The sequence below is a fragment of the Ylistrum balloti genome, unplaced genomic scaffold, assembly GCF_031769215.1.
Source record: "Ylistrum balloti isolate Yb309-2 unplaced genomic scaffold, AGI_CSIRO_Ybal_v1 Utg370468, whole genome shotgun sequence".
Taxonomy (NCBI): domain Eukaryota; kingdom Metazoa; phylum Mollusca; class Bivalvia; order Pectinida; family Pectinidae; genus Ylistrum; species Ylistrum balloti.
In genome coordinates, this window is record NW_026782308.1 from 171116 (window position 1) to 195570 (window position 24455).

The 24455-nt window shown below is 35.2% G+C and overlaps 1 protein-coding gene across 1 annotated transcript in view; it reads left to right on the forward strand.

The window, feature by feature from the left end:
• LOC132555277 (ATPase MORC2-like) overlaps positions 1–24455 on the forward strand; it is a 71280-nt gene that overhangs the window by 26720 nt on the left and 20105 nt on the right. Inside the window, exons 20-24 of the mRNA XM_060219631.1 lie at positions 149–361; positions 565–816; positions 4860–4959; positions 12574–12616; positions 15922–16011. Of these exons, the coding sequence (XP_060075614.1) occupies positions 149–361; positions 565–816; positions 4860–4959; positions 12574–12616; positions 15922–16011 (698 nt within the window). The remainder of the gene's footprint in view (positions 1–148; positions 362–564; positions 817–4859; positions 4960–12573; positions 12617–15921; positions 16012–24455) is intronic.

The window sequence follows — 24455 nt, forward strand, 5'->3', positions numbered from 1 at the left end:
CAACATTTTATGTGGAGTTATGTCCCCTTGTTCAGTAGTGACAGTTATTAGTAAGAGACTATAGATGGACTGAGTTACTTTACATTTTACCCATTATCTTGTAGACATAAATCATTCGCTGACCATAAATACTAATTTATGATTGTAGGCAGCAGCACGACGAGCACCACCATCCCCTCCTCCTCCCAAGAAATCGACAAGTTCTTCCAAGTCCCGAGCTCCCATTAGATCCCCCACTGTGACCTCCACGCCCAGGGTCACCTCAACACAGAAATCCAAGAGTGAATCAAAGTCTAAACCAGAACCAAAGGTGTCAACGACAAAACCTAGTCCTGCAAAACCAACACCAAGGACATCGCGGGTGAGTAGCCAGATCTGTAGTTTGTATTTTTGCAGAACAATTCTCACGTTTCACATTATAATAGCTCAGTTGAAAAAATGTTGACTGAAAAGTGAGTGTAGTGTTCATAACATATGTGCACTCTCTTACCACAAACTGGCTTGCTAGATTTGAAACTAAACATCAAAATTGCCGAAATAAGAAATCTTTTTTCCACTTTTAAGAATTCAACAGATGCTGCTGAGTCAGAGGCTCTCACGACAAAACGAAGGTCAACAGCTGTTTCTTCACTTGATATAGATGAGGAACCAATTGTGCCTGCAAAACGAGCTAAGGCATTCTCCTCAGAATCAGATTCTGATAGTTCAGCCACAAGTACTAGGACCAAACCCATTGCAGGCATCTTTACAGAGTCTGACTCAGAACCTACGCCAGCAAAGAAACGAGGACGAGGAACAAAGGTTGATAAAGAAGAGGTGAGAACATTGGCTCCATAATTCTTTGTTTTGTGAAAAGTTTTAGTAGTCTTAGCTTCCTTCAGATGCCATTAGCGTCAATCCTGTAGTAGATTAAAGCTTTAGCCTTATTTGGAATTCAATATGACTTCCAGTTGCTACCCATGATTTCAACACTTGAAGTGTTTAGAATCAAACACTAAGATGTTTGGGGCAGTGTTTTTAACTACTGTAGTTTAATGCAGTGTATTAATTCTTTAGATTCTTTCATCTTCCTTTCCTCAAATATCATTGACATTTTTTATCTCTCTGCCCACCTTCCAGAAATGAAAACAAATATAATTTCAACTCTTTGACCCATTGGTAATAGGTTGAAATAATTTTTTATATGGTATGCGCCGCCAATAGGTGGCATGATGTCCTGAGATTTGCATGTGCAAATTCATAGTGTGTTAACTGTATGTGTCATTCAGGCAGTAAACGTAGCCACAGACAGATGAAAGATATAATTTTTGGACAGGTTGCACATAGTTTTGTAGAATCAACTCCTAGAGTTTTTGATGTAAAAGCTTGAAACTTTGTAGGATGTTTATAGATATGTTGAAGATGTGTACCTCTTATTATGAATTCATTCCGGACATTTTTCTGGATTTTCCTGGCTTTGGAACCAAGTCATTTTCTGGAACTTTTCTTGTTATCACAGTTTCTCAGAAACTACTACAAGAATCTTTCTAAAATTCCACATATAAATAACCTTGGGGCCCTAGATGTCCATTGTCTATTTTTTGAACATCAATCCGAATCAAAAATGGCTTCAAATGCCCTTCTTCTGCACCAATTCATCAAATACAACCAAACTTTCCCTATTATAACAAATATTCTACATACTCAACCAATGAAACACCCTTAACTGTCTTATCAATACCATATAACATTGCACTCGTCCCACAACCCGGCCAATTGTGGCTTTGCCCCATTTTTCATTCTAATTTGTGTTGATTTGTAGTTAATATCCTTTTATCAAAAAATTAGTTATGCAGGGAGTAATTAGGAAAAAAAATTCACTATTGATAAGTTTTTAAGGTTAATCTATAATTTGACGTGGTTTTCTTGCATATATACATGCATTTTTTGTCTATGAAAAAATATTGTTGTGTTTGAAAATAATTTGTTTATTTGATAAATCAGCCATAAAACTTCTTGTCAAAGTGAATCAGTCACAAAACTTCTTGTCAAAGTGAATCAGTCACTGTGCCTCTGTGACAGTGAATCAGTCACAATACCTCTGTGACAGTGAATCAGTCACAATACCTCTGTCACAGTGAATCAGTCACAAAACCTCTGTCACAGTGAATCAGTCACAATACCTCTGTGACAGTGAATCCGTCACTGTGCCTCTGTGACAGTGAATCAGTCACAATACCTCTGTGACAGTGAATCAGTCACAATACCTCTGTCACAGTGAATCAGTCACAAAACCTCTGTCACAGTGAATCAGTCACAATACCTCTGTCACAGTGAATCAGTCACAATACCTCTGTCACAGTGAATCAGTCACAATACCTCTGTCACAGTGAATCAGTCACAATACCTCTGTGACAGTGAATCAGTCACTGTGCCTCTGTGACAGTGAATCAGTCACAATACCTCTGTGACAGTGAATCAGTCACAATACCTCTGTCACATTGAACCAGTAACAATACCTCTGTGACAGTGAATCAGTCACAATACCTCTGTGACAGTGAATCAGTTACAATACCTCTGTGACAGTGAATCAGTCACAATACCTCTGTGACAGTGAATCAGTCACAATACCTCTGTCACATTGAACCAGTTACAATACCTCTGTCACCGTGAATCAGTCACAATACCTCTGTCACTGTGAATCAGTCACAATACCTCTGTCACACTGAATCAGTCACAGTGCCTCTGTCACAGTGAATCAGTCACAATACCTCTTTCACAGTGAATCAGTCACAAAACCTCTGTCACAGTGAATCAGTCACAATACCTCTGTCACAGTGAATCAGTCACAATACCTCTGTCACAGTGAATCTGGCTCAGTTCCTCTGTCACAGTGAATCAGTCACAATACCTCTGTCACAATACCTCTGTCACAGTGAATCAGTCACAATACCTCTGTCACAGTGAATCAGTCACAATACCTCTGTCACAGTGAATCAGTCACAATACCTCTGTCACAGTGAATCTGGCTCAGTTCCTCTTTCACAGTGAATCTGGCTCAATTCCTCTGTCACAGTGAATCTAGCTCAGTGCCTCTGTCACAGTGAATCAGTCACAATACCTCTGTCACAGTGAATCAGTCACAATACCTCTGTCACAGTGAATCAGTCACAATACCTCTGTCACAGTGAATTAGTCACAAAACCTCTGTCACAGTGAATCGGTCACAATACCTCTGTCACAGTGTATCATGCTCAGTACCTCTGTCACAGTGAATCAGTCACAATACTTCTGTCACAGTGAATCAGTCACAATACCTGTCACAGTGAATCAGTCACAATACCTCTGTCACAGTGAATCAGTCACAATACCTCTGTCACAGTGAATCAGTCACATCACCTCTGTCACAGCGAATCAGTCACAACACATCTGTCACAGTGAATCAGTCACAAAACCTCTGTCATAGTGAATCAGTCACAACACCTCTGTCACAGTGAATCAGTCACAACACCTCTGTCACAGTGAATCAGTCACAATACCTCTGTCACATTGAATAAATCACAATACCTCTGTCACAGTGAATCAGTCACAACACCTCTGTCACAGTGAATCAGTCACAATACCTCTGTCACAGTGAATCAGTCACAACCGCCGTGTGTCGTCCGTAAACTTTTCATTCAAAAAACTTCTTCTCAAATACTAGAAGGCCTAGGGAGCTAATTCTTGGCCCATAGCATGCTGGCATGGAGCCCTACAAAGTTTGTTCAAATTAATGACCTTGACCCACTTTCAAGGTCACAGGGGTCAAATATGTTAAAATATACAAACAACTTCTTCTCAATAAGCAAAAGTCCATGAGTGCTGATAATGGGCCTGTAGGATGCTTGGAGGAGAGGTTACCAAGTTTGTTCAAATGAATGACCTTGACCCACTTTCAAGGTCACAGGGGTCAAATATGTTAAAATATACAAACGACTTCTCAATAAGCAAAAGTCAAAGAGTGCTGATAATGGATCTGTAGGATGCTGGGATGACATGCTACCAAGTTTGTTCAAATGAATGACCTGGACCCACTTTCTAGGTCACAGGGGTCAAATATGTTAAAATATACAAACAACTTCTCTTCAATAAGCAAAAGTCCAAGAGTGCTGATAATGGGTCTGTAGGATGCTGGGATGACATGCTACCAAATTTGTTCAAATGAATGACCTGGACCCACTTTCAAGGTCACAGGGGTTAAATAAGTTGAAATATGCAAATGACTTCTCAATAACCAAAATGATTAGAGTGCTGATATTGGGCCTGTAGGATGCTTTGAGGAAGTGCTACCAAATGTGTTCAAGTGAATGACCATGACCCACATTCAAGATCACAGGGTTCAAATATGGTAAAATCTGTTAACGACTTCTTCTCAGTAACCAAAAGGCCCTAGAGTGCTGATATTGGGCCTGTAGGATGCTGGAAGGAAGGGCTACCAAGTTTATTCAAATGAATAAAGCCCACTGTTTTAACAGCAGACTCACTGTTGTTAGAGTTTGGCTTGCTTTTTGTCAGATCACCGTTAAGGCCCATGGGCCTCTTGTTGTATTTGTTGTTGTTAATCCTGTTGGTTAATTGAATAGAAAATAATGTTTTCAGTCTTTCTGCGTTTTGTGATGAAATGCAATAAATTAGTTGTTTACATCTCTCTGCTTGCCTTCCTGTGTGTGAAATTAGATTAATAATTGATTTTCATGTCTCTTCCCTCCTTCATGTGTTTTTATCTCTCAGTTATTGAATACTGCCAATGTTACAGACATTATTCTAACGATAGATTTAATGTAATATTCTCACTTTGACATCTATAAGATCTAACATATCTTAACCCTTTTCTCCACTAGTCTTCCAGTGATGAAATGGAGGTGTCGGAAACCACCACAGAGGTGAAATCTGACGTGGAGGAAACAAACCAGGTGTCTTACAATGATGCTGATAGTAATGGTAAGTAGTTCCTTTCTCTGGATTTAGTCGTTGGGGTGTAAAAAACGTGTCTTGTGTTATATACATTTGTAGCCAAAATTCCTAAATAAAAAATCTGTTTGTTTTCAGTAATTACTATACTATAGCCATCATCTAGCTTAGTTTCTCAGAAAGCATGTACTACATTACCAAAATTCTGTGTACAAATCAGGACAAGGAGACTTAGTAAAACTTATAATATGTGCAAGTTACCTCCCTTCTCCCACTAATGGTCCATTATAGTCATCCTTAATCTATTGGAAAAGAGGAAAAGTGTATAACCCAATCCCTGATTATATTCTGTTGTTTTTAGCCCACCATCATCAAAGGGTGGGCTATTCAAATCACTCTTCATCCATGGTCTGCCCATTCAACCACACGTTAACAATTTTTTCTCTTGAGAAGTACTGGATGGATCTTTTACAAATTTCATATGTATGATCCCCTTGGTCCCTAGTTATGCCAATTTGATTTTTGGGTCTGATCAGAACTACAAAACGCCCGACATGAAGCACTGGATGGGTCTGTCTCAAATTTCCTATATTAGTACGCTTTTTGTCTTTTGTTGTGCCTATTTACCTTTTTGAACTGATCAGAAAAACAAAATAGTTGACAGGTGCCAATCTTGGATTGTGACTTTGCAAGTTTGTTATCGCTATTCCTTAAGAAGAAGTGGGTGGATCTTTCTGAAATTTCCTATATAGGTTCCAATTTGTCCCTAGATGTGCCCTTTTTTGTTTTTCTGGGGGGAAAAAAAATGACTTACAGGCAGCCATCTTGGATTTTAACTTAATTTTGGTAGACCAGACAATTTTGAAAAGTAGTTCTTTATGAAATGTTGGGAAAAAACTGGAGCAAGAGTGTGGGTATTTTCATTTAATTGTTTTTTTCCAATTTTGGTAAATTTTGGTGCGAGTCAAATTTAACAGCTCTGGATTTTGATGCCTGAAACAGTGCAGACATTGGATCATTTACATGGGATTTGACTGTAATAATGTTTTTTCATGCTTGTAAGTGATCACCTTTGTACTTGGAACATTCAGATATGAAGTTTTCATTGTCACATGTGATAAATATTTCACCTGAAAATGATAACCAGTTTTTACGGCGCCAAGATCCCTAAGGATCTCTCGTTTTTTATGTTCTCTGTCTGTCAGTCCATCTGTATGTTCGTCCATCTGCCTGTCAATCCATCTGTTTGTCCGTCTGTCATATTTTTGTCTGGAGCATAACTTAGAAGGTTTAAGATTTATCAGTATAAAACTTCATAGGTAGATAGATCTCATCAAGGAGAAGTGCAGTGAATGAGAACCATCACTTTCTTTTGCTAAATTTAGGAGTTATTGCCCTTTGTTATTTTTTTTACTTTAATTTTGTTTGGAGCTTTACAATTAAAGTATAAGAGGTATAAACATGAAACTTCATAGGTAGATAGATCGCAACAAGAAGGAGTGCAGTGCACAAGAATCATAACTTTCTTATTGCCTTTTTTATTTTTCATACTTAAATTTTGTTCCATTCAGGGAGCATAACCTGTGACGTCTCTGATGGCCCTTGTTTTCAAATGTGTTTTCTTTCATCTTGATTGGGTTAAACTGTTGAGAATATTAAATGCATTCACCAAATAACCATCTGGAAGTATTCTACTTTCGTGTTTTGACTCATTTATAGAAACATGTAGACATTTCACTTTCTGGCTATAAGACGAGACATATGAGGCTGGAAATGACTTTTACATGTTGTTGGTTGGGGCCAGCTTTATCCAGGTGTAATTTATCATGAGTTGTGACCTAATGGTCCATAAGCATAAATATTCTTTCTGTTTTTTGGTTATTGTTTTATAACATTGTCAACATTAACATAGTTGTCATCAAGTAATCAAGAAGGAGTAAACATAATAAAAAACCCATCAGTGATAGCAAGTTTCCTTGGTAAAAGTGAGCCCCGTCTTAACTTTTGGTCAATATTTCTTCGCTGAGGGAGGGGGCTTGTTGGCAGTGAAATATGCTAAACTTTTTTTTATGTATGTCTGATTGATCATCAGTAAAAAAATATAATTGATCAGTGTAAATCTGTTGATACTTATTGGTGATCAATATCAATCTGTTGATACTTATTGGTGATCAATATTAATCTGTTGATACTTATTGGTGATCAATATCAATCTGTTGATACTTATTGGTGATCAATATTAATCTGTTGATACTTATTGGTGATCAATATCAATCTGTTGATACTTATTGGTGATCAATATCAATCTGTTGATACTTATTGGTGATCAATATTAATCTGTTGATACTTATTGGTAATCAATAAAAAGATATTGATCAGTGTAAATCTGTTGATACTTATTGGTAATCAATAATAAGATATTGATCAATATTAATCTGTTGATACTTATTTGTGATCAATAATAAGATATTGATCAATTTTAATCTGTTGATACTTATTGGTAATCAATAATAAGATATTGATCAATATTAATCTGTTGATACTTATTTGTGATCAATTAAAAGATATTGATCAGTGTAAAGCTGTTGATAACTTGTTGGTAATCAATAAAAAGATATTGATCAGAGTAAATCTATTTAACTGATAAGTGATCAGGGAAACCCTTTTTCATAAACTAAAACTGCAGGAATTATTGTTAATTTCTTTAGTCTATCTTCTTGATAAAAATTTTCCCCTGTATTCATTCCTGAAAGGATATGAATAATTCAACTATTTGGATCTTTGAAATAACTGCCCAGTCAGATATGATGTACACTTATTTTCCTTCTTTTCGTCCAGTCATCTATGTCTTTGTATGTATTCATCTTTAAATGTGTGATGTCCAGTTGTAGATGTTGACCAACTACAAGTATTTTAGAGTCATAAATGTTTTTCCATTTTACTAGTATGCCTTTAATAGTATTTAACACATTTGTGTTCCTTTGATAAATCACACTTAAACTGGCCCTGTCTCACTTGTTAAATATCAGGATTGTAGATGTTGACAAAAGCAGAGTATGTCTAAAAATATCGGATACTTGTGAAGTTACTGAGGTTTTGTCAAGATACATTTATATTCATCAATTTACACCTGCTACTCTTTTGTCTTAATGTTTTAAAATTTTATTTCGAATGATAAATGTAAATTTTAGTATGTACAAATGGAATTGTATATTGTGGTCAATCAATTTTAAGTTGAAATTTTTTGGAATATAACAACAAAGACGTAACTCCATTAGGAGTGTGAACAAGGATTTTTTTTCATGTGCTCGCTAATTTTCTACGCCCTGGTAGTTCCATCTGTTTCCCATGCAGGTCATCAAGATAATATACTGACAACTGCCTCCAACAACACTGTAGTTCTGGAATCTATACCATTTACAACTCCCAAAAATTTACTGTCAAAAATTGAAAAACGTAGTTCGGTAAAAATAATCGATTTTCTGTTGCTCTTTCTTGTGACTTGCCGTCAGATTGCGGCTATATTCCTTGCGGATCAGCCATTTGAAATTTTATGTTTGTATTTTAAGTGTATTGACTCATTTTGGTAAAAGCTTTAAAGAGAAAGATTTTTATGGGTGTAATTTGACAAGAGAACGAAAGCTGGTTGTATTACTGTATGGATTCCTACGTTTACCTAATAGCATGCAAATGTGTTCAACAGCAAATTAGTGGTTGCATGCATACTTTTAACCAGAGAAGTCACACTACAGCTTGATACATGTAACTATGTATTGGGTGTGTTATGTTGCTGGTATGCTCTTAAAGCAATGCTAATATGCTGCTAACGAGAAGCTGTTGCTATGGGTTTACATTTTAGATGTGTTTTAGGATCAATAGGATTGACTACTAAAAACACAACAACACATAATTAATGTTATTGAATTGTACGTTTCTTTATAAACTAGTGTTCATGGTTTTTCTTTCCATTATTTTGGAATATGTAGGTAAGATAATTGAAATTTCAATGCAATGTGCTTACGACTAAAAACAGCCTATTTTGTATAGTGGAGATTCCAACTTTACAGTGCGTCATTTATTTTACCATGTTCCAAAGAGAGCACACTGAAGGCTTTACAAGAAATTGTAACTTTTAGATATGTTACTGGCTGTGTTAAATCTAGTTGGACTCAAGTGCTACTTACCACTTAAGATATCTATAAATCTTCAGACTTATTAAAACTAGATATTCATTTAACTCCTGAATCATTCCACTGCTAAATCTTGAGATCTTGACTTGTGTGGTACCCTGTTGTACTTTGAGATATTCATTTGACTCCTGCATTGTGCCTGTAGTAAATCTTCTCAAAATATCAAATGTCTTATTCTTTAGTCTTGTTTTCCATTAACTCTTTTAACAGCTGTATTTTTACTTAAACTGTTCATATATACTTCTGTATTATTCTGAAACTGTTTTCCTATTAATCTGAAATGGGCTCCTTTGTCATTTAACTTCATTAATCTTGTTCAATTCCTTGAGCTTTTTTACACAGAATCTTGTATTATCAGTTGAGCTCTGTTAGTTCCTATGATTCACTTTTTAATGCTTTTGTCTTTTGTGATTTTTGTTGGATTCCCTATAGATTTATCTTCACATTTTTTATTCTGTTACTTCTTCTCATACACTTTAATGTTATGCCTTTAACTCGTTTATAGTCTTTCGATCCTGTGTCAGATCTTCTTTGAAACTTTATAGTACTTCTTTAAGTCATTTGATTCTCTTGATCCCCCTTAAAGTCTTTTGATTCTTTGATCCCCCCTTTGAAGTCTTTTGACTCTTTTGGTCCCCCCCTCTTTTGGTCCTCCTTGGACTCTTTTGAACAACAACAACCCAAACCAACCCCCCCCCCCCCCCCCCTTTTGACTCTTTTGGTCCCCCTTTGACTCTTTTGGTCCTCCTTGGACTCTTTTGAACAACAACACACACACACCCCTTGGACTCTTTTGATCCCCCTTTGACTCTTTTGATCACCCTTTGACTCTTTTGATCCCCCTTGAGTCTCCCTATCTCCCTGTGAGATTTTATTTACTTTTTGGATCTTTGATATTCCTTTTGATCACCCTTTGACTCCTTTGATCCCCCTTGAGTCTCCCTATCTCCCTGTGAGATTTTATTTACTTTTTGGATCTTTGATATTCCTTTTGATCCCCCTTGAGTCTCTCTATCTCCCTGTGAGATTTTATTTACTTTTTGGATCTTTGATATTCCTTTTGATCCCCCTTGAGTGTTCATGCTTTTGATCGTTCGAATTATTTGATATTCCTTCGAGTCTCTTGATTCTTTTTGACAATTTTGATCCCTCAGAGTCATTTTACTCTCTGGATCTTTTGAGTCTTTTGATATTTCTTTGACTCTACTGATCTACGTTTTAGTCTTGACTCTTTTTATCCCATGTGGTTTTTTTTGGTCAATTGGATTCTTCTAACTTTTCAATAAATCTTTTAGTCTTTTGATCCACTTTGAGTCTTCTGACCTTTTTTTATCCCCCTTTGAGTCTTTTGACCTTTTTGATTCCTTTGAGTCTTTTGACCTTTTTGATTCCTTTGTGTCTTTTGACCTTTTTGATTCCTTTGTGTCTTTTGACCTTTTTGATTCCTTTGTGTCTTTTGACCTTTTTGATTCCTTTGAGTCTTTTGACCTTTTTGATTCTTTTGTGTCTTTTGACCATTATTTTTATCCCCTTTGAGTCTTTTAACCTTTTTGATTCCTTTGTGTCTTTTGACCTTTTTGATTCTTTTATGTCTTTTGACCTTTTTGATTCTTTTGTGTCTTTTGACCATTATTTTTATCCCCTTTGAGTCTTTTAACCTTTTTGATTCCTTTGAGTGATTTGACCTTTTTTATTCCTTTGTGTCTTTTGACCTTTTTGATTCCTTTGTGTCTTTGGACATTTTTTATCCCCTTGGAGTCTTTTAACCTTTTTGATTCCTTTGTGTCTTTTGACCTTTTTGATTCTTTTATGTCTTTTGACCTTTTTGATTCCTTTGTGTCTTTTGACCTTTTTGATTCCTTTAGTCTTTTGACATTTTTGATTCCTTTGCGTCTTTTGACCTTTTTGATTACTTTGAGTCTTTTGACCTTTTTTAGCCCCTTTTAGTCTCTTGACCTTTTTGATTACTTTGTGTCTTTTGACCATTATTTTTATCCCCTTTGAGTCTTTTGACCTTTTTGATTCCTTTGTGTCTTTTGACCTTTTTGATTCCTTTGAGTCTTTTGACCTTTTTGATTCTTTTGTGTGTTTTGACCATTATTTTTATCCCCTTTGAGTGTTTTAACCTTTTTGATTCCTTTGAGTGATTTGACCTTTTTGATTCCTTTGTGTCTTTTGACCTTTTTGATTCTTTTTAGTTTTTTGACCTTTATTTTTATCCCCTTTGAGTCTTTTGACCTTTTTGATTCCTTTGAGTCTTTTGACCTTTTTGATTCTTTTTAGTTTTTTGACCTTTATTTTTATCCCCTTTGAGTCTTTTGACCTTTTTGATTCCTTTGTGTCTTTTAACCTTTTTGATTCCTTTGTGTCTTTTGACCTTTTTGATTCCTTTGAATCATTCGACCTTTTTGATTTCTTTGTGTCATTTGACCTTTTTGATTCCTTTGAGTCTTTTGACCTTTTTGATTCCTTTAAGTCTTTTGACCTTTTTGATTCCTTTGAATCTTTTGACCTTTTTGATTCCTTTGTGTGTTTTGACCTTTTTGATTCCTTTGTGTCTTTTGACCTTTTTGATTCCTTTGAGTCTTTTGACCTTTTTGACTCCTTTGTGTCTTTTGACCATTTTTTATCCCCTTTTAGTCTTTTGACCTTTTTGATTCCTTTGAGTCTTTTGACCTTTTTGATTCTTTTGTGTCTTTTGACCTTTTTGATTCCTTTGTGTCTTTTGACCTTTTTGATTCCTTTGTGTCTTTTGACCTTTTTGATTCCTTTGTGTCTTTTGACCTTTTTGATTCCTTTAGTCTTTTGACCTTTTTGATTCCTTTGAGTCTTTTGACCTTTTTGACTCCTTTGTGTCTTTTGATACTTTATTAAACCCTATGATCCATCTTTGATTCTTAGATATTGATGATGTGGTATACTTTATTCCGAACTTTCTCTGTTCTTAAATGATGTGAGAAATCACATAACAAAAATGAAGCATGTGTGTTATTGACCATTAACAAGCTTGTACTATTCTGCGTCCAACAGGATAAAGATATCAAGAAATTTTGATGAAACCTGTTGAATTTTAATGTTTTACATTGCAATATAAGTCCTAGATACTTCTATACTTAGAGATCTTCCTAAACACATATGTGTTACCATCTTAACGACCATATATGCTGGGTCTTGCATATTGGTATCACTTGTGACGGTTTCATAAAAATCTGTTTCAGGTGTTGTCGGGACAATGTTGATTGTATCTTAGCAGAATATTGTTTCATAAAAATTGTTATGACTTTTCTACAGTTCTATTTGAGCCAAGAGAGATACCAACTTTGATCCTATCTAAGTATGGTCTGGTAATACCATTTTGAGTTTGTTCTAAGAGAAAATTGCGACCTGTGTCGATAATACTAGGGCAGGATCTCGTGGAAATGATGACGCTTTTACTGTTCATTTTCTGTTTCAGCGGAGATTGGGACCAAGGTTGAGGCACTAGTCAGTGGCAAATGGTAAGTATATATACCTGACCCTTCACAGACAGGCCATGACCTTCATGTGTTTCATAGACATCTCACACGTTCATGTTGTCAGTTCCTGTCAGTCGCTGACATCCCGCCCGTAAAGACCAAGAGGGCCTGTGTACTGGGTTAGATCCCGGGGACTTGTATGTCTGTACCTAACCAACTCTGCCTTCTGTAGGCTAGTACTGGACCTTTATTTCTATTGATTTTAATGCCCACTATCTCTGTTCAGGGGAGACTAACGTGTAAATACTGGATGCTACAAATTTCCTATTTTAGCCTCACATCAATTGTATTGCTATCCTTCAGTAAACTGAGCTTAGTAGTAATTGACTTGTAATATTTAATACTGTAGAGACTGATATGTAAAGTATATCATTCATTCAGTAAAGTGTCATTATAAAATTCAGTTACTTAATATATTGAAATGAGTCAACCTTGGTTAAGTTTGTTGCAGTGTAAAATTATATAATTATGTTATTCTCAAATTTTCTGGCATTCCAAAGAAGTTTTGTATTTTTTGTGGGCGCTTGAGTTGATTAGCATAGATAATGAATTTGAGTTATTCTAAAAATCCACATCATCTGTTTGACTGTTCATTTATTTTCAGACAAGGAATAAACATCACATGATATCAACGTAAATAGAAAGAAATAAAATGATAAATGAAATTTAATTAAGAAATTGATGACATTATAGTATATATGTAGACTGGGTATGTTGTTTTGTTATCAGAGATAAATGACTGTGTTGAAACAAACTTTTTTTCATCCATTTCTACTGTAAAAAAAAAAAAGTGAAAATTCATCAAAGGTAAAAATTTGGATCAATAAAACTTTTAATTTTAAAATTAAAAAAGGATTAATAATCTCCAGAAAATTGTTTTTTAAATGAGAGAGGGCGGCAGTTTGTCTGGGCAAAAACTATCATGTTTAATAAGATTAGGACATAATAGAACAAAATGATACTTTAATGTAACAAAAATTAGTGAGCTGATATTGGTGGATATATTTACTCACATCTGTTTGATCTGTTTAGACGCCAGATCTAGTCAAGTTACTGCAGAACATGAGATTAATGTTTTCAAGTGTTTCAATGGTTCTCGACCTGAATACAATGTGCTCACAATACAGATGAATGAAATTACTTTGAATATGAAAATGAGATATTTGTTCAAATATTTCAAACAAGTTGGCATATTTTATTCTAGCAATTATTAGAATAGATAGAAAGATTAATAAAACAAGTAAATTAAAATGAAAACTAGCCATTAAATCAATACAAATCATTCTTACAATATTTATTTTTTCTCAGAAGACAAAAAAAAAAGATACAGTTTTCTCTATGCAGTGTGAAATGTTTAAAGTCTTATGCTTGAAAAGATGTGTAGTAGTTTGTATGGATTTGTGACGACCAGACTTCCAGAGTGTTGCTTGTCATGAAAACTAGATGAGAGTGTTGCCCTACTAATATTACTACAGCAGGCAAAACCGAGTCAAGGATGAAGACAGTTAGGAGGGCCGCCAAGTCAAAATTAGACAAATTCAATTTTACAAATAACACAAGGCCCATTTTAATTTGAGTCTTCTCATGATTAGCAGTAGAAAATTTACTAGTTACAGAGAAGGCAAAAAGCCACAGCAATCCTTACTGTTGTGGTCAGATATGGGATGGTATTGATTATCAAACTTCTGAGATAACAGTGTTGTTGAAATATTCAAAATTGTTAGTCTGATAAATAGCAGGATGCTTCCCTTAGTTAGCCTTGACCTTGGTGTAGATTTGGGAGGAGATTCAAGAACTTCCAATGTTACAGACTTTTCTATTCTTCAGATAATGAAATAAGTCACAAATATGTGACACACTTAAAGATTTCTTCCTTTTTTTTAACAAAAAAACTTTCATATATAATTGATATACACAATGAAAAGCAAAGAAAGTGGCAACATTTGGGCAGTTTGAAGCAAGAATTATAATATGTTTAATTATTACAGGTAATAATAAACAAAAGGCCTTCATGCTTGAAACAAAAATCTGTATTTTTCTCTGACATTTTTGGATAATTCCAGATATTGAGCTTTGGAGCAATTTATTAATTGAATAAAACATGTTTTATTTTCTATCCATGGCCAGTCAGTAGGGCAAGGGTTCTTGGTTCAAACGCCAAAAAGATAAAGATCATGAACAAGTGATTTTAAAAGAATTCTTTACTTTGAACATATAATAAATAATAGCAATATAACATGATGACGTATTCCTGGAGAGGTCTGGTAGAAATCACCTTCTCCATTCCCATGTATATTGGAAAGTGTTATATAACAGTCAGTTTCATTACTGATTTTGTAATGACCCTGCCGGGTAATTAAGTCTCCTTTTCTGATATATGAAACATGTAAAATTAAAAAAGACGTTTTAAAGTACGGCTGCCAGAATCAGTTGTACATGTTATCCACTAGCCTCAACATTTTGTATAGGAGAAGTTTAGATATGACAATAAACACTGTTTTATTGCTACATATTCTGAGTCTCTTTTCTAGGATATGAGAGCAAAATTTTAGTGTTGCCTTATTCTTTCTTTGAAATAATTGAAAGTTTACCGATATGTAGGAATCTTTTTATTTTCAAAGAAACAATTCAGAGCTTTAAAAACAATTTTCACGAAAACAATTTCCTTTAACTTAATTCATAAGGTTGACATTTAGACTACAGATGTCATGAGTTACTACACTTTGAAATTGGCTTAATGTTCTTGCAGTGATGGCGTTTGGAAGGCTCTCAGTGATTACATTTAAAATAGGGAGAAAAGTTAGGTTTATCAGAATTACTCTATAATGTCACTAGGAAATGTATACAACTCTAAATATGAATAATCAAATGATTAAGTTTTATGTTTCTTTGTTGTGAGACACATCTCCTTTCGTTGTAAACACCTATTATATATCCTTGGTACATGCATGTTGAAGTTGATTTTTATTTGTTTAATAAGGGAAGAAAGATAAATTCAACCTCAACCAAATGTTATGTATGTTAATTGTGTGTCTCTGACAAAAACGTCAATGAATGAATCTCTTGATTTGTACTGTAAACTTCCATTTTTGCAAATTTTGTAATTGTAAGAAATCCATTAAAATTAATCATTTTGGATAAAGACGGAAATGATAATAAAGGATTATAGCAAAGAAAAAAATTAATCACCACAAACTGCCAGAAAATTGTAGAGGTCACCAAAGAAAGATGTTTTATAGTGTTTCTGATGATACTTGACAGGTACAACACTTTGAATCTATCTACAGGTATCCTGGAGTGGTGGCCAAGGTCAACTCTACTGACGGCAAGTGGAAGGTCAAGTTTGACAACAATCCCAAGGACAAGTATGATAAATGGTGAGTCTTCATTCTGGTCTTGAAATCGTTTGATTTTTATCCTTTTTCTATAAAAGAATCTTCAGACAATTTCTGAAAAGCATTATTAGTCTCTCTTGAGAGGCTATTTAAAGGACAACAATGTGGGAATAGCTGTCACATTGGCCCTCAAAACTACTTTTCTGACTTCATATATCCATCCAGTAGACTTGATTTCCAGGCAAGCAACAGTAAACACCCCAATCAGACTTCATAGATCCACACAGCACACTTGATTTCCAGGCAAGTGACAGTAAACACCCCAATCAGACTTCATATATCCATCCAGTAGACTTGATTCCCAGGCAAGCAACAGTAAACACCCCAATCAGACTTCGTAGATCTACACAGCACACTTGATTTCCAGGAAAGTGACAGTAAACACCCCAATCAGACTTAATAGATCCACACAGCAGACTTGATTTCCAGGCAAGTGACAGTAAACACACTAATCAGACTTCATAGATCCACACAGCAAACTTGATTTCCAGGCAAGCAACAGTAAACACACCAATCAGACTTCATAGATCCACACAGCAGACTTGACTTCCAGGCAAGTGACAGTAAACACACCAATCAGACTTCATAGATCCACACAGCAGACTTGACTTCCAGGCAAGTGACAGTAAACACACCAATCAGACTTCATAGATCCACACAGCAGACTTGACTTCCAGGCAAGTGACAGTAAACACCCCAATCAGAACTCATAGTCATCCACACAGCACACTTGATTTCCAGGCAAGCAACAGTAAACACACCAATCAGACTTCATAGATCCACACAGCAGACTTGACTTCCAGGCAAGTGACAGTAAACACACCAATCAGACTTCATAGATCCACACAGCAGACTTGACTTCCAGGCAAGTGACAGTAAACACCCCAATCAGAACTCATAGTCATCCACTCAGCACACTTGATTTCCAGGCAAGCGACAGTAAACACACCAATCAGACTTCATAGATCCGTCCAGCAAACTTGATTTCCAGGCAAGTGACAGTAAACACACCAATCAGACTTCATAGATCCACACAGCAGACTTGATTTCCAGGCAAGTGACAGTAAACACCCGAATCATACTTCATATAATCACATAGTAGACTTTCCAGGCAAGCAACAGTAAACACCCCAATCAGACTTCATAGATCCACACAGCAGACTTGATTTCCAGGCAAGTGACAGTAAACACCCGAATCATACTTCATATAATCACATAGTAGACTTTCCAGGCAAGCGACAGTAAACACCCCAATCAGACTTCATAGATCCACACAGCAGACTTGATTTCCAGGCAAGCAACAGTAAACACACCAATCAGACTTCATAGATCCACACAGCAGACTTGACTTCCAGGCAAGTGACAGTAAACACCCGAATCATACTTCATATAATCACATAGTAGACTTTCCAGGCAAGTGACAGTAAACACCCCAATCAGAACTCATAGTCATCCACACAGCACACTTGATTTCCAGGCAAGCGACAGTAAACACACCAATCAGACTACATAGATCCACACAGCAGACTTGATTTCCAGGAAAGCTACAGTAAACACACCAATCAGACTTCAAAGATCTACACAGCAGACTTGATTTCCAGGCAAGTGACAGTAAACACCCCAATCAGACTACATAGATCCACACAACACACTTGATTTCCAGGCAAGCGACAGTAAACACCCCAATCAGACTTCATAGATCCACACAGCACACTTGATTTCCAGGCAAGCAACAGTAAACACACCAATCAGACTTCATAGATCCACACAGCAGACTTGACTTCCAGGCAAGTGACAGTAAACACACCAATCAGACTTCATAGATCCACACAGCAGACTTGACTTCCAGGCAAGTGACAGTAAACACCCCGATCAGAACTCATAGTCATCCACACAGCACACTTGATTTCCAGGCAAGCGACAGTAAACACACCAATCAGACTACATAGATCCACACAGCAGACTTGACTTCCAGGCAAGTGACAGTAAACACCCCGATCAGAACTCATAGTCATCCACTCAGCACACTTGATTTCCAGGCAAGCGACAGTAAACACCCCAATCAGACTTCATAGATCCGTCCAGCAAACTTGATTTCCAGGCAAGCGACAGTAAACACACCAATCAGACTTCAAAGATCTACACAGCAGACTTGATTTCCAGGCAAGTGACAGTAAACACCCGAATCATACTTCATATAATCACATAGTAGACTTTCCAGGCAAGCGACAGTAAACACCCCAATCAGACTTCATAGATCCACACAGCAGACTTGATTTCCAGGCAAGTGACAGTAAACACCACAATCAGACCTCATAGTCATCCAGCAGACTTGATTTCCAGGCAAGTGACAGTAAACACACTAATCAGACTTCATATAATCACATAGTAGACTTTCCAGGCAAGCGACAGTAAACACCCCAATCATACTTCATATAATCACATAGTAACTGATTTCTAGTTTCTTGACCAACATTTAGATGACATTGTTAGAGGCACAAATAAAAACTACATACAGTAGTCAACAATTATCTGTTGTGATGTATTCCAATATAGAAAAATAGTTATTAACCTGAGTTTGGTAAAACTTTAATAAAAGTTTGTGACATTTACAGTGAGAATGTCAAAAAGAATTTGTTCGAGCTGTCATAGAATCTTTTTCCAGAGGGTGCCCTTTTATACATAGTATACAGAGAGCATTGCCCTCCATAGATTAACTTTGTTGATTCAGACTGTGCAATTGGTTGGTAATGCTACATTTTGCAGAAAAGTTTCCAGTTTTGACAATTTAATACCTGTTTTATTGTCACAAAAAAGTCATCATTGCCAATAAAGAAATACTTGACATGATTTCATTGGCTGCTGAAGTTCTTTATTTGAGCAGTGCCCATATAGCTCACAGTTTAACTACTCAGGTTTTGGCTACAAAGCCTTTTGTCTTTATTAATTAAGAAATTCTGATTGTCATTGGCTGGCGGGCTGTTTAAGTGGCGTATAGTCTACAGTTTTATCATTTAACTACCTATGTTTTAGTCACATGGCCTTGCTCCTGTCCACAAATTACTGTAGTAAGGAAATGCTTGTCAGGAACCTGTGCTATTCAGTGAAGTCACACCCGGCCTGCTAATTTTCTCCCGTGCCGTATCGCTGAAGTGTTTGGCTATAATGCAACCCACTAGATATGTCAGGCAGGGCCGTTCTTGTTGTGTGTTCTTAGAGTATAACAACACGGCAGGGAATTACAAATTTATTTCTTGTTAAGTGATTAAGTATTTATGAGCAGTGTTGCTAAGGTTGAAGAGAGAAATTGAAGCTGTGGTACTCAACACAATTTCTATGTCTTACTTGTAAAATTACTGTGGTCCCTATAGGGCTATCATTGAGGGTTGGTTCTAGTGGGTTTCCATCTCGTGTACATACTAGTCACTTCCAATATCTCCATCTCTGCCAATCCAAATGACTTTTGCTCTTACTATTTTATTGGTCATCTCCAAATGGTTTGGCAAATTTGTAATGGGTGTTGTTAATATTTGATTACTGTTGCACCGTTTATTGTATAAAGCAATACTAGGGAAGCATACATCTTATTGACTATAAGTTAGTCCCAACTTGTTCTGGTCTCATCCTCACAGCATTACAGTTTCTGAAGGAAGAAGATGGCAACTTTTTATTGTTTCTTTCAGACTCGCAGTCATAAACATTGTTACATTTGTTAAAATTACCATCTATTGTCGAGAATGGACCTGCTTACATACGTGTCTTGTCCTAAAGAACATTGCTTATTTGCTTTGTCACAAAACACCGTCAACAAATTTGATCAGCAGTGCTAATGGTACAGAAGCCATAGGTTTTCAATTGATCTAAGTACAAACTTTCAGTGTTGTCAATCTCTGCATCTCATTGACAATAAATTGAACTTGAATTTCATGGTATCCATAAATCTTTATCATGGTTTTTTAGTAATGCTGTTTACAGTTAAGGAAACTTGGTTCCTGTTGGTGTCATTCTGTATCAACACAAAATGATGTGTGTATAGCATCTTGCATGAGTTTCAGTTCATATGAGATTTATGAAAGGAGTATTTTAGAACTTTTCATTCTCAAACAAGGTAAAATGAAAAATTTGTTTCAAGTTTCATATATCATTTATGAAATTGAAACAAATTAAGATCATTCATGTTTTGTAATCATTATGTGTGCAAATATTGTAGAAGACATGAGAATTTGGTGCTCAATAGTGAATCTGAACTTGACATGCGTTAGTGGGTTTTTTGGTTCATCATTGGATGCTGTTGGTTACGCTAAATGTTTACAGACTTTGAAGTATTTTGTAGTGGAGGACTTGATGAAATATTTAATTCATTAAAGTAAATTACTGTAAGTTATGTTATGCAATAAAAATTTCCACATGGTTATTTACATAATGTTGGGATTTCTAATTGATGGTCTGAAAAAATTATACATAAATTATCAATTAAATAAGAAACTGAGAAAATAGGCTGAAATAATAAATATCTGCAAAAAAACGTCTCAAATGTGAGAAAAGGAAACTTAAATAAAACTGTAAAAAATATATATTGTAAAAATAAGAGGCAATATATTTTTTAAAAAGTTGTTGAAAGAAATATATGGAAAAATATTTCAAAATAAAATGAAAAATATAAAGCAAAATATTTCAAAACAAAATGAAAAAATTGGCTTAAGAATTAGAGAACATGAGTCTATGAAATTAAAGATTTTAAAAAATCTGACTGGAAGAAATTACATGTTACAAAACAGGTCTTAGGGATGGAAGAAATTATATATTACAAAACAGGTCTTAGGAATGGAAGAAATTACATATTACAAAACAGGTCTTAGAGATGGAAAAAATTGTATATTACAGAACAGGTCTTAATGATGGAAGAAATTACCCAGGTATATGTTACAGAACATGTCTTAATGATGGAAGAAATTACATATTACAAAACAGGTCTTAGAGATGGAAGAAATTATATATTACAGAACATGTCTTAATGATGGAAGAAATTACATATTACAAAACAGGTCTTAGAGATGGAAGAAATTATATATTACAAAACAGGTCTTAGAGATGGAAGAAATTATATATTACAGAACATGTCTTAATGATGGAAGAAATTACATATTACAAAACAGGTCTTAGAGATGGAGGAAATTATATATTACAAAACAGGTCTTAGAAATGGAAGAAATTACATATTACAAAACAGGTCTTAGAGATGGAAGAAATTATATATTACAGAACATGTCTTAATGATGGAAGAAATTACATATTACAAAACAGGTCTTAGAGATGGAAGAAATTATATATTACAAAACAGGTCTTAGGAATGGAAGAAATTACATATTACAAAACAGGTCTTAGAGATGGAAGAAATTATATATTACAGAACAGGTCTTAATGATGGAAGAAATTATATATTACAGAATAAGTCTTGGAGAAGTAAAAATCGTAAGAAAAAATGCCAAGGGGAAATGAAGTTAAGAACTGGTTTTAAATAAAAGCAGAAATTAAAAATTGAATTTATTTAAATATCAAGTATGCATTAAAGAGATGATTTTAAAACTTTCCATTGAATGCTAAATTTAAGTGCAAAATTTCTAGATCCTAAAAATGGCTTTTTAGACATAGCTTGCCTTACAATAAAAATATTTGATGGTATTCAGTGGAGAAACCATTGATGTAGTGATGTCTCTATTTATCACCACTAAAAGGTACTGTATATGTTTTCCTCTTGGTTCACATTAGTTTCCTCTGGAAGGAAAATGAAAGGATGGATGATAATCTTGTATAGTTATACATATATCAGTGCAATAAAGTATTATAAATTAATGTATAACACCAATACTTTAAGCTTGTACATGGAATGAAAGGTTTCAAGCTCCTTGTATCATTTGTCTGTTGTTGTGATCCATCAAGTGATTAGTGTACAACAGTAACAATTATATACTTGGGGCAGCCTCACAGGAAGTGGTAAGGACTTTGAACACTAACCCATCCTTGCAATATCTTCTCAACTATAAATTTTAGGCTATTTTACATCAACCTACTCTGCGACCTTTCTTCTTAATTGTAAATGTAAGGACATTAAACACCAACCTACCCCACAACCTCTCCTCTTAACTGTAAATGTGAGGACATTGTACACCAACCTACCCCCGCGACCTCTCCTCTTAACTGTAAATGTGAGGACATTGTACACCAACCTACACCAGTGACCTCTCCTCTTAACTGTAAATGTGAGGACATTGTACACCAACCTACACCAGTGACCTCTCCTCTTAACTGTAAATGTGAGGACATTGTACACCAACCTACACCAGTGACCTCTCCTCTTAACTGTAAATGCGAGGACATTGTACATCAACCTACCCCCACGACCTCTCCTCTTAACTGTAAATGCGAGGACATTGTATGCTAAACTATGCATGCTAATTCTATCTAATTGTAACCTATTCCTACAACTGCTTCCCATGCCTGCAAACTTTCTACAACTATAAATGTGTAAGAAGACAGGACAAGGCACTTATAATGTGTAGAAGATCTTGGATTAATTTATGCTTCAGTGCATAGGTCCAGTCTCCAAAGACAGTCATCTTTGCCACCTTGTAGAAAGCAAGCTTTTATTTACACAATGAGAGTATTTAAATCTAATGGTCATAATTGCTTAGCCCTTCAAGTATTTAAGAAGCAAATTAAAGGCAAACCTTTGGGAGTATCGCTTGACTTGGGGGTTGGCCCACTTATCCATTTGTCAAAGGAAATTATATGCGTCATTGACACTGATGAAATTTTAATTAGTATGCTGTGTCTCCGTTGGATACATTCACCTCGGGCAGCCCCTGATAGATAGTCCTCCTTTTGCCTTTAGTCACTCCGTCCTGTCTCCCAAGTAACATTCTATACACAATGGCATTTTTTTTGTGAGGGGCGTGTCTGAAGATGGCACATGCATTTCTGGTGCTATCATACATAATCTGATAGCCTGATGACACAGTACTTTTTGTTTTCATGTTTGTACATTTATATTATGATTATTATGTAAACATTTTTCCAATGTGCTACTTATTCTTGACAACAAAAATTGTCTGAAGTTTTCTTATGATTTCAATTGTTATATTTTCAATCTTGATTTTATTTCAGTACCATTTTTTTTTTTTTTTTTGTTTGTTTTCTTATACCCTTTGGTAATACATGTTTTTTTTCTATATTTTCCAGTAATTATTTTAATGGAAAAAAACAGAGTAAAGACATTTCTAAATTTAAGTGTATTAAAAATCAAATGTTTAAAAGATTAAAGGAAAGAAATCATGATTTTTTTGGAAAATGTGAAATCATATTGTTACATAATGAAATACATTTCAGCATTAACCTAGCAGGAAAATGTAAAGAAATTAAAATGGGAGAGACTTTCATGAGAAAGAAGGAAAACTTGCTGACAATTGTTTAGTATTCACTGAATTGTTTCAGGGTGAATTAAAGATAGGAAAAATAATAAGGTTTCTTTTTTCACAAGACATATCAGATGTAATACTTATAGTTACCCTAATCTTGTGTCAACATTTCTAACATCAAACCCAATATATTTCACTCCTATTCAACCATTTATTGACTTTCAACAGCGATGTAAATGTCACCATTGAATTATTGAAACATGTGGAAAAGAATAGTTTAGCTTTGTATGCGTGAAGTCAATTGTACTTCCCGAAGGCTACCATAAATTGTTACCAGTGGAGTTGAACTAGCTGAACTATGCAAGTGAAATAAATTTCGTACTGTCTCATAAAAATTTCAACTTAAAAAAAAAATGAACATTAGGTTATGTTAGTTGATAAGTTAATCTAATTTTGTGTGTAAACTCATCAGAAAGCACACATTTGGTGATAATTTTATCAGGAAAGGTGGAACTACAAATTAAATCTTGATTGAATTATACATGAATGGGAGGAATACTCCCATGCACTTTTCAAGTCGCGATCTCTCTGATTTCTTTCCTCTTTTGTGAGTCGGGGTCATAGAGAGGATTACAGTGGACAGAAGGAGACTCTCGTTTATAATACAGGCTACTCCACCTTCTCACTAGGGGGTGCGGCAGATATGTTTTATGATGACTTGGCTCCGCATTATCAATGATTATTGTACAAATGGAATTTGAAAATTAAAGAGACGGTGTAGATTTAGGAGAGACAGTATTTTATATATGGTCCTTCAAACAATGGCAAAATAAAGATCAATTAGAAAATAGTCTTAATTGGCAACAGATTTTCAGATCAGTAAAACAAGTTCTTTTGACGTTTCAACTCCTCATCATCTTCATGTCTGTAATAAATCTAAACACGTTCATGGATCGAACATTTCATGGGGTGTACATTACAGCTATGAGAATTAGACCTGTTCTAATGATT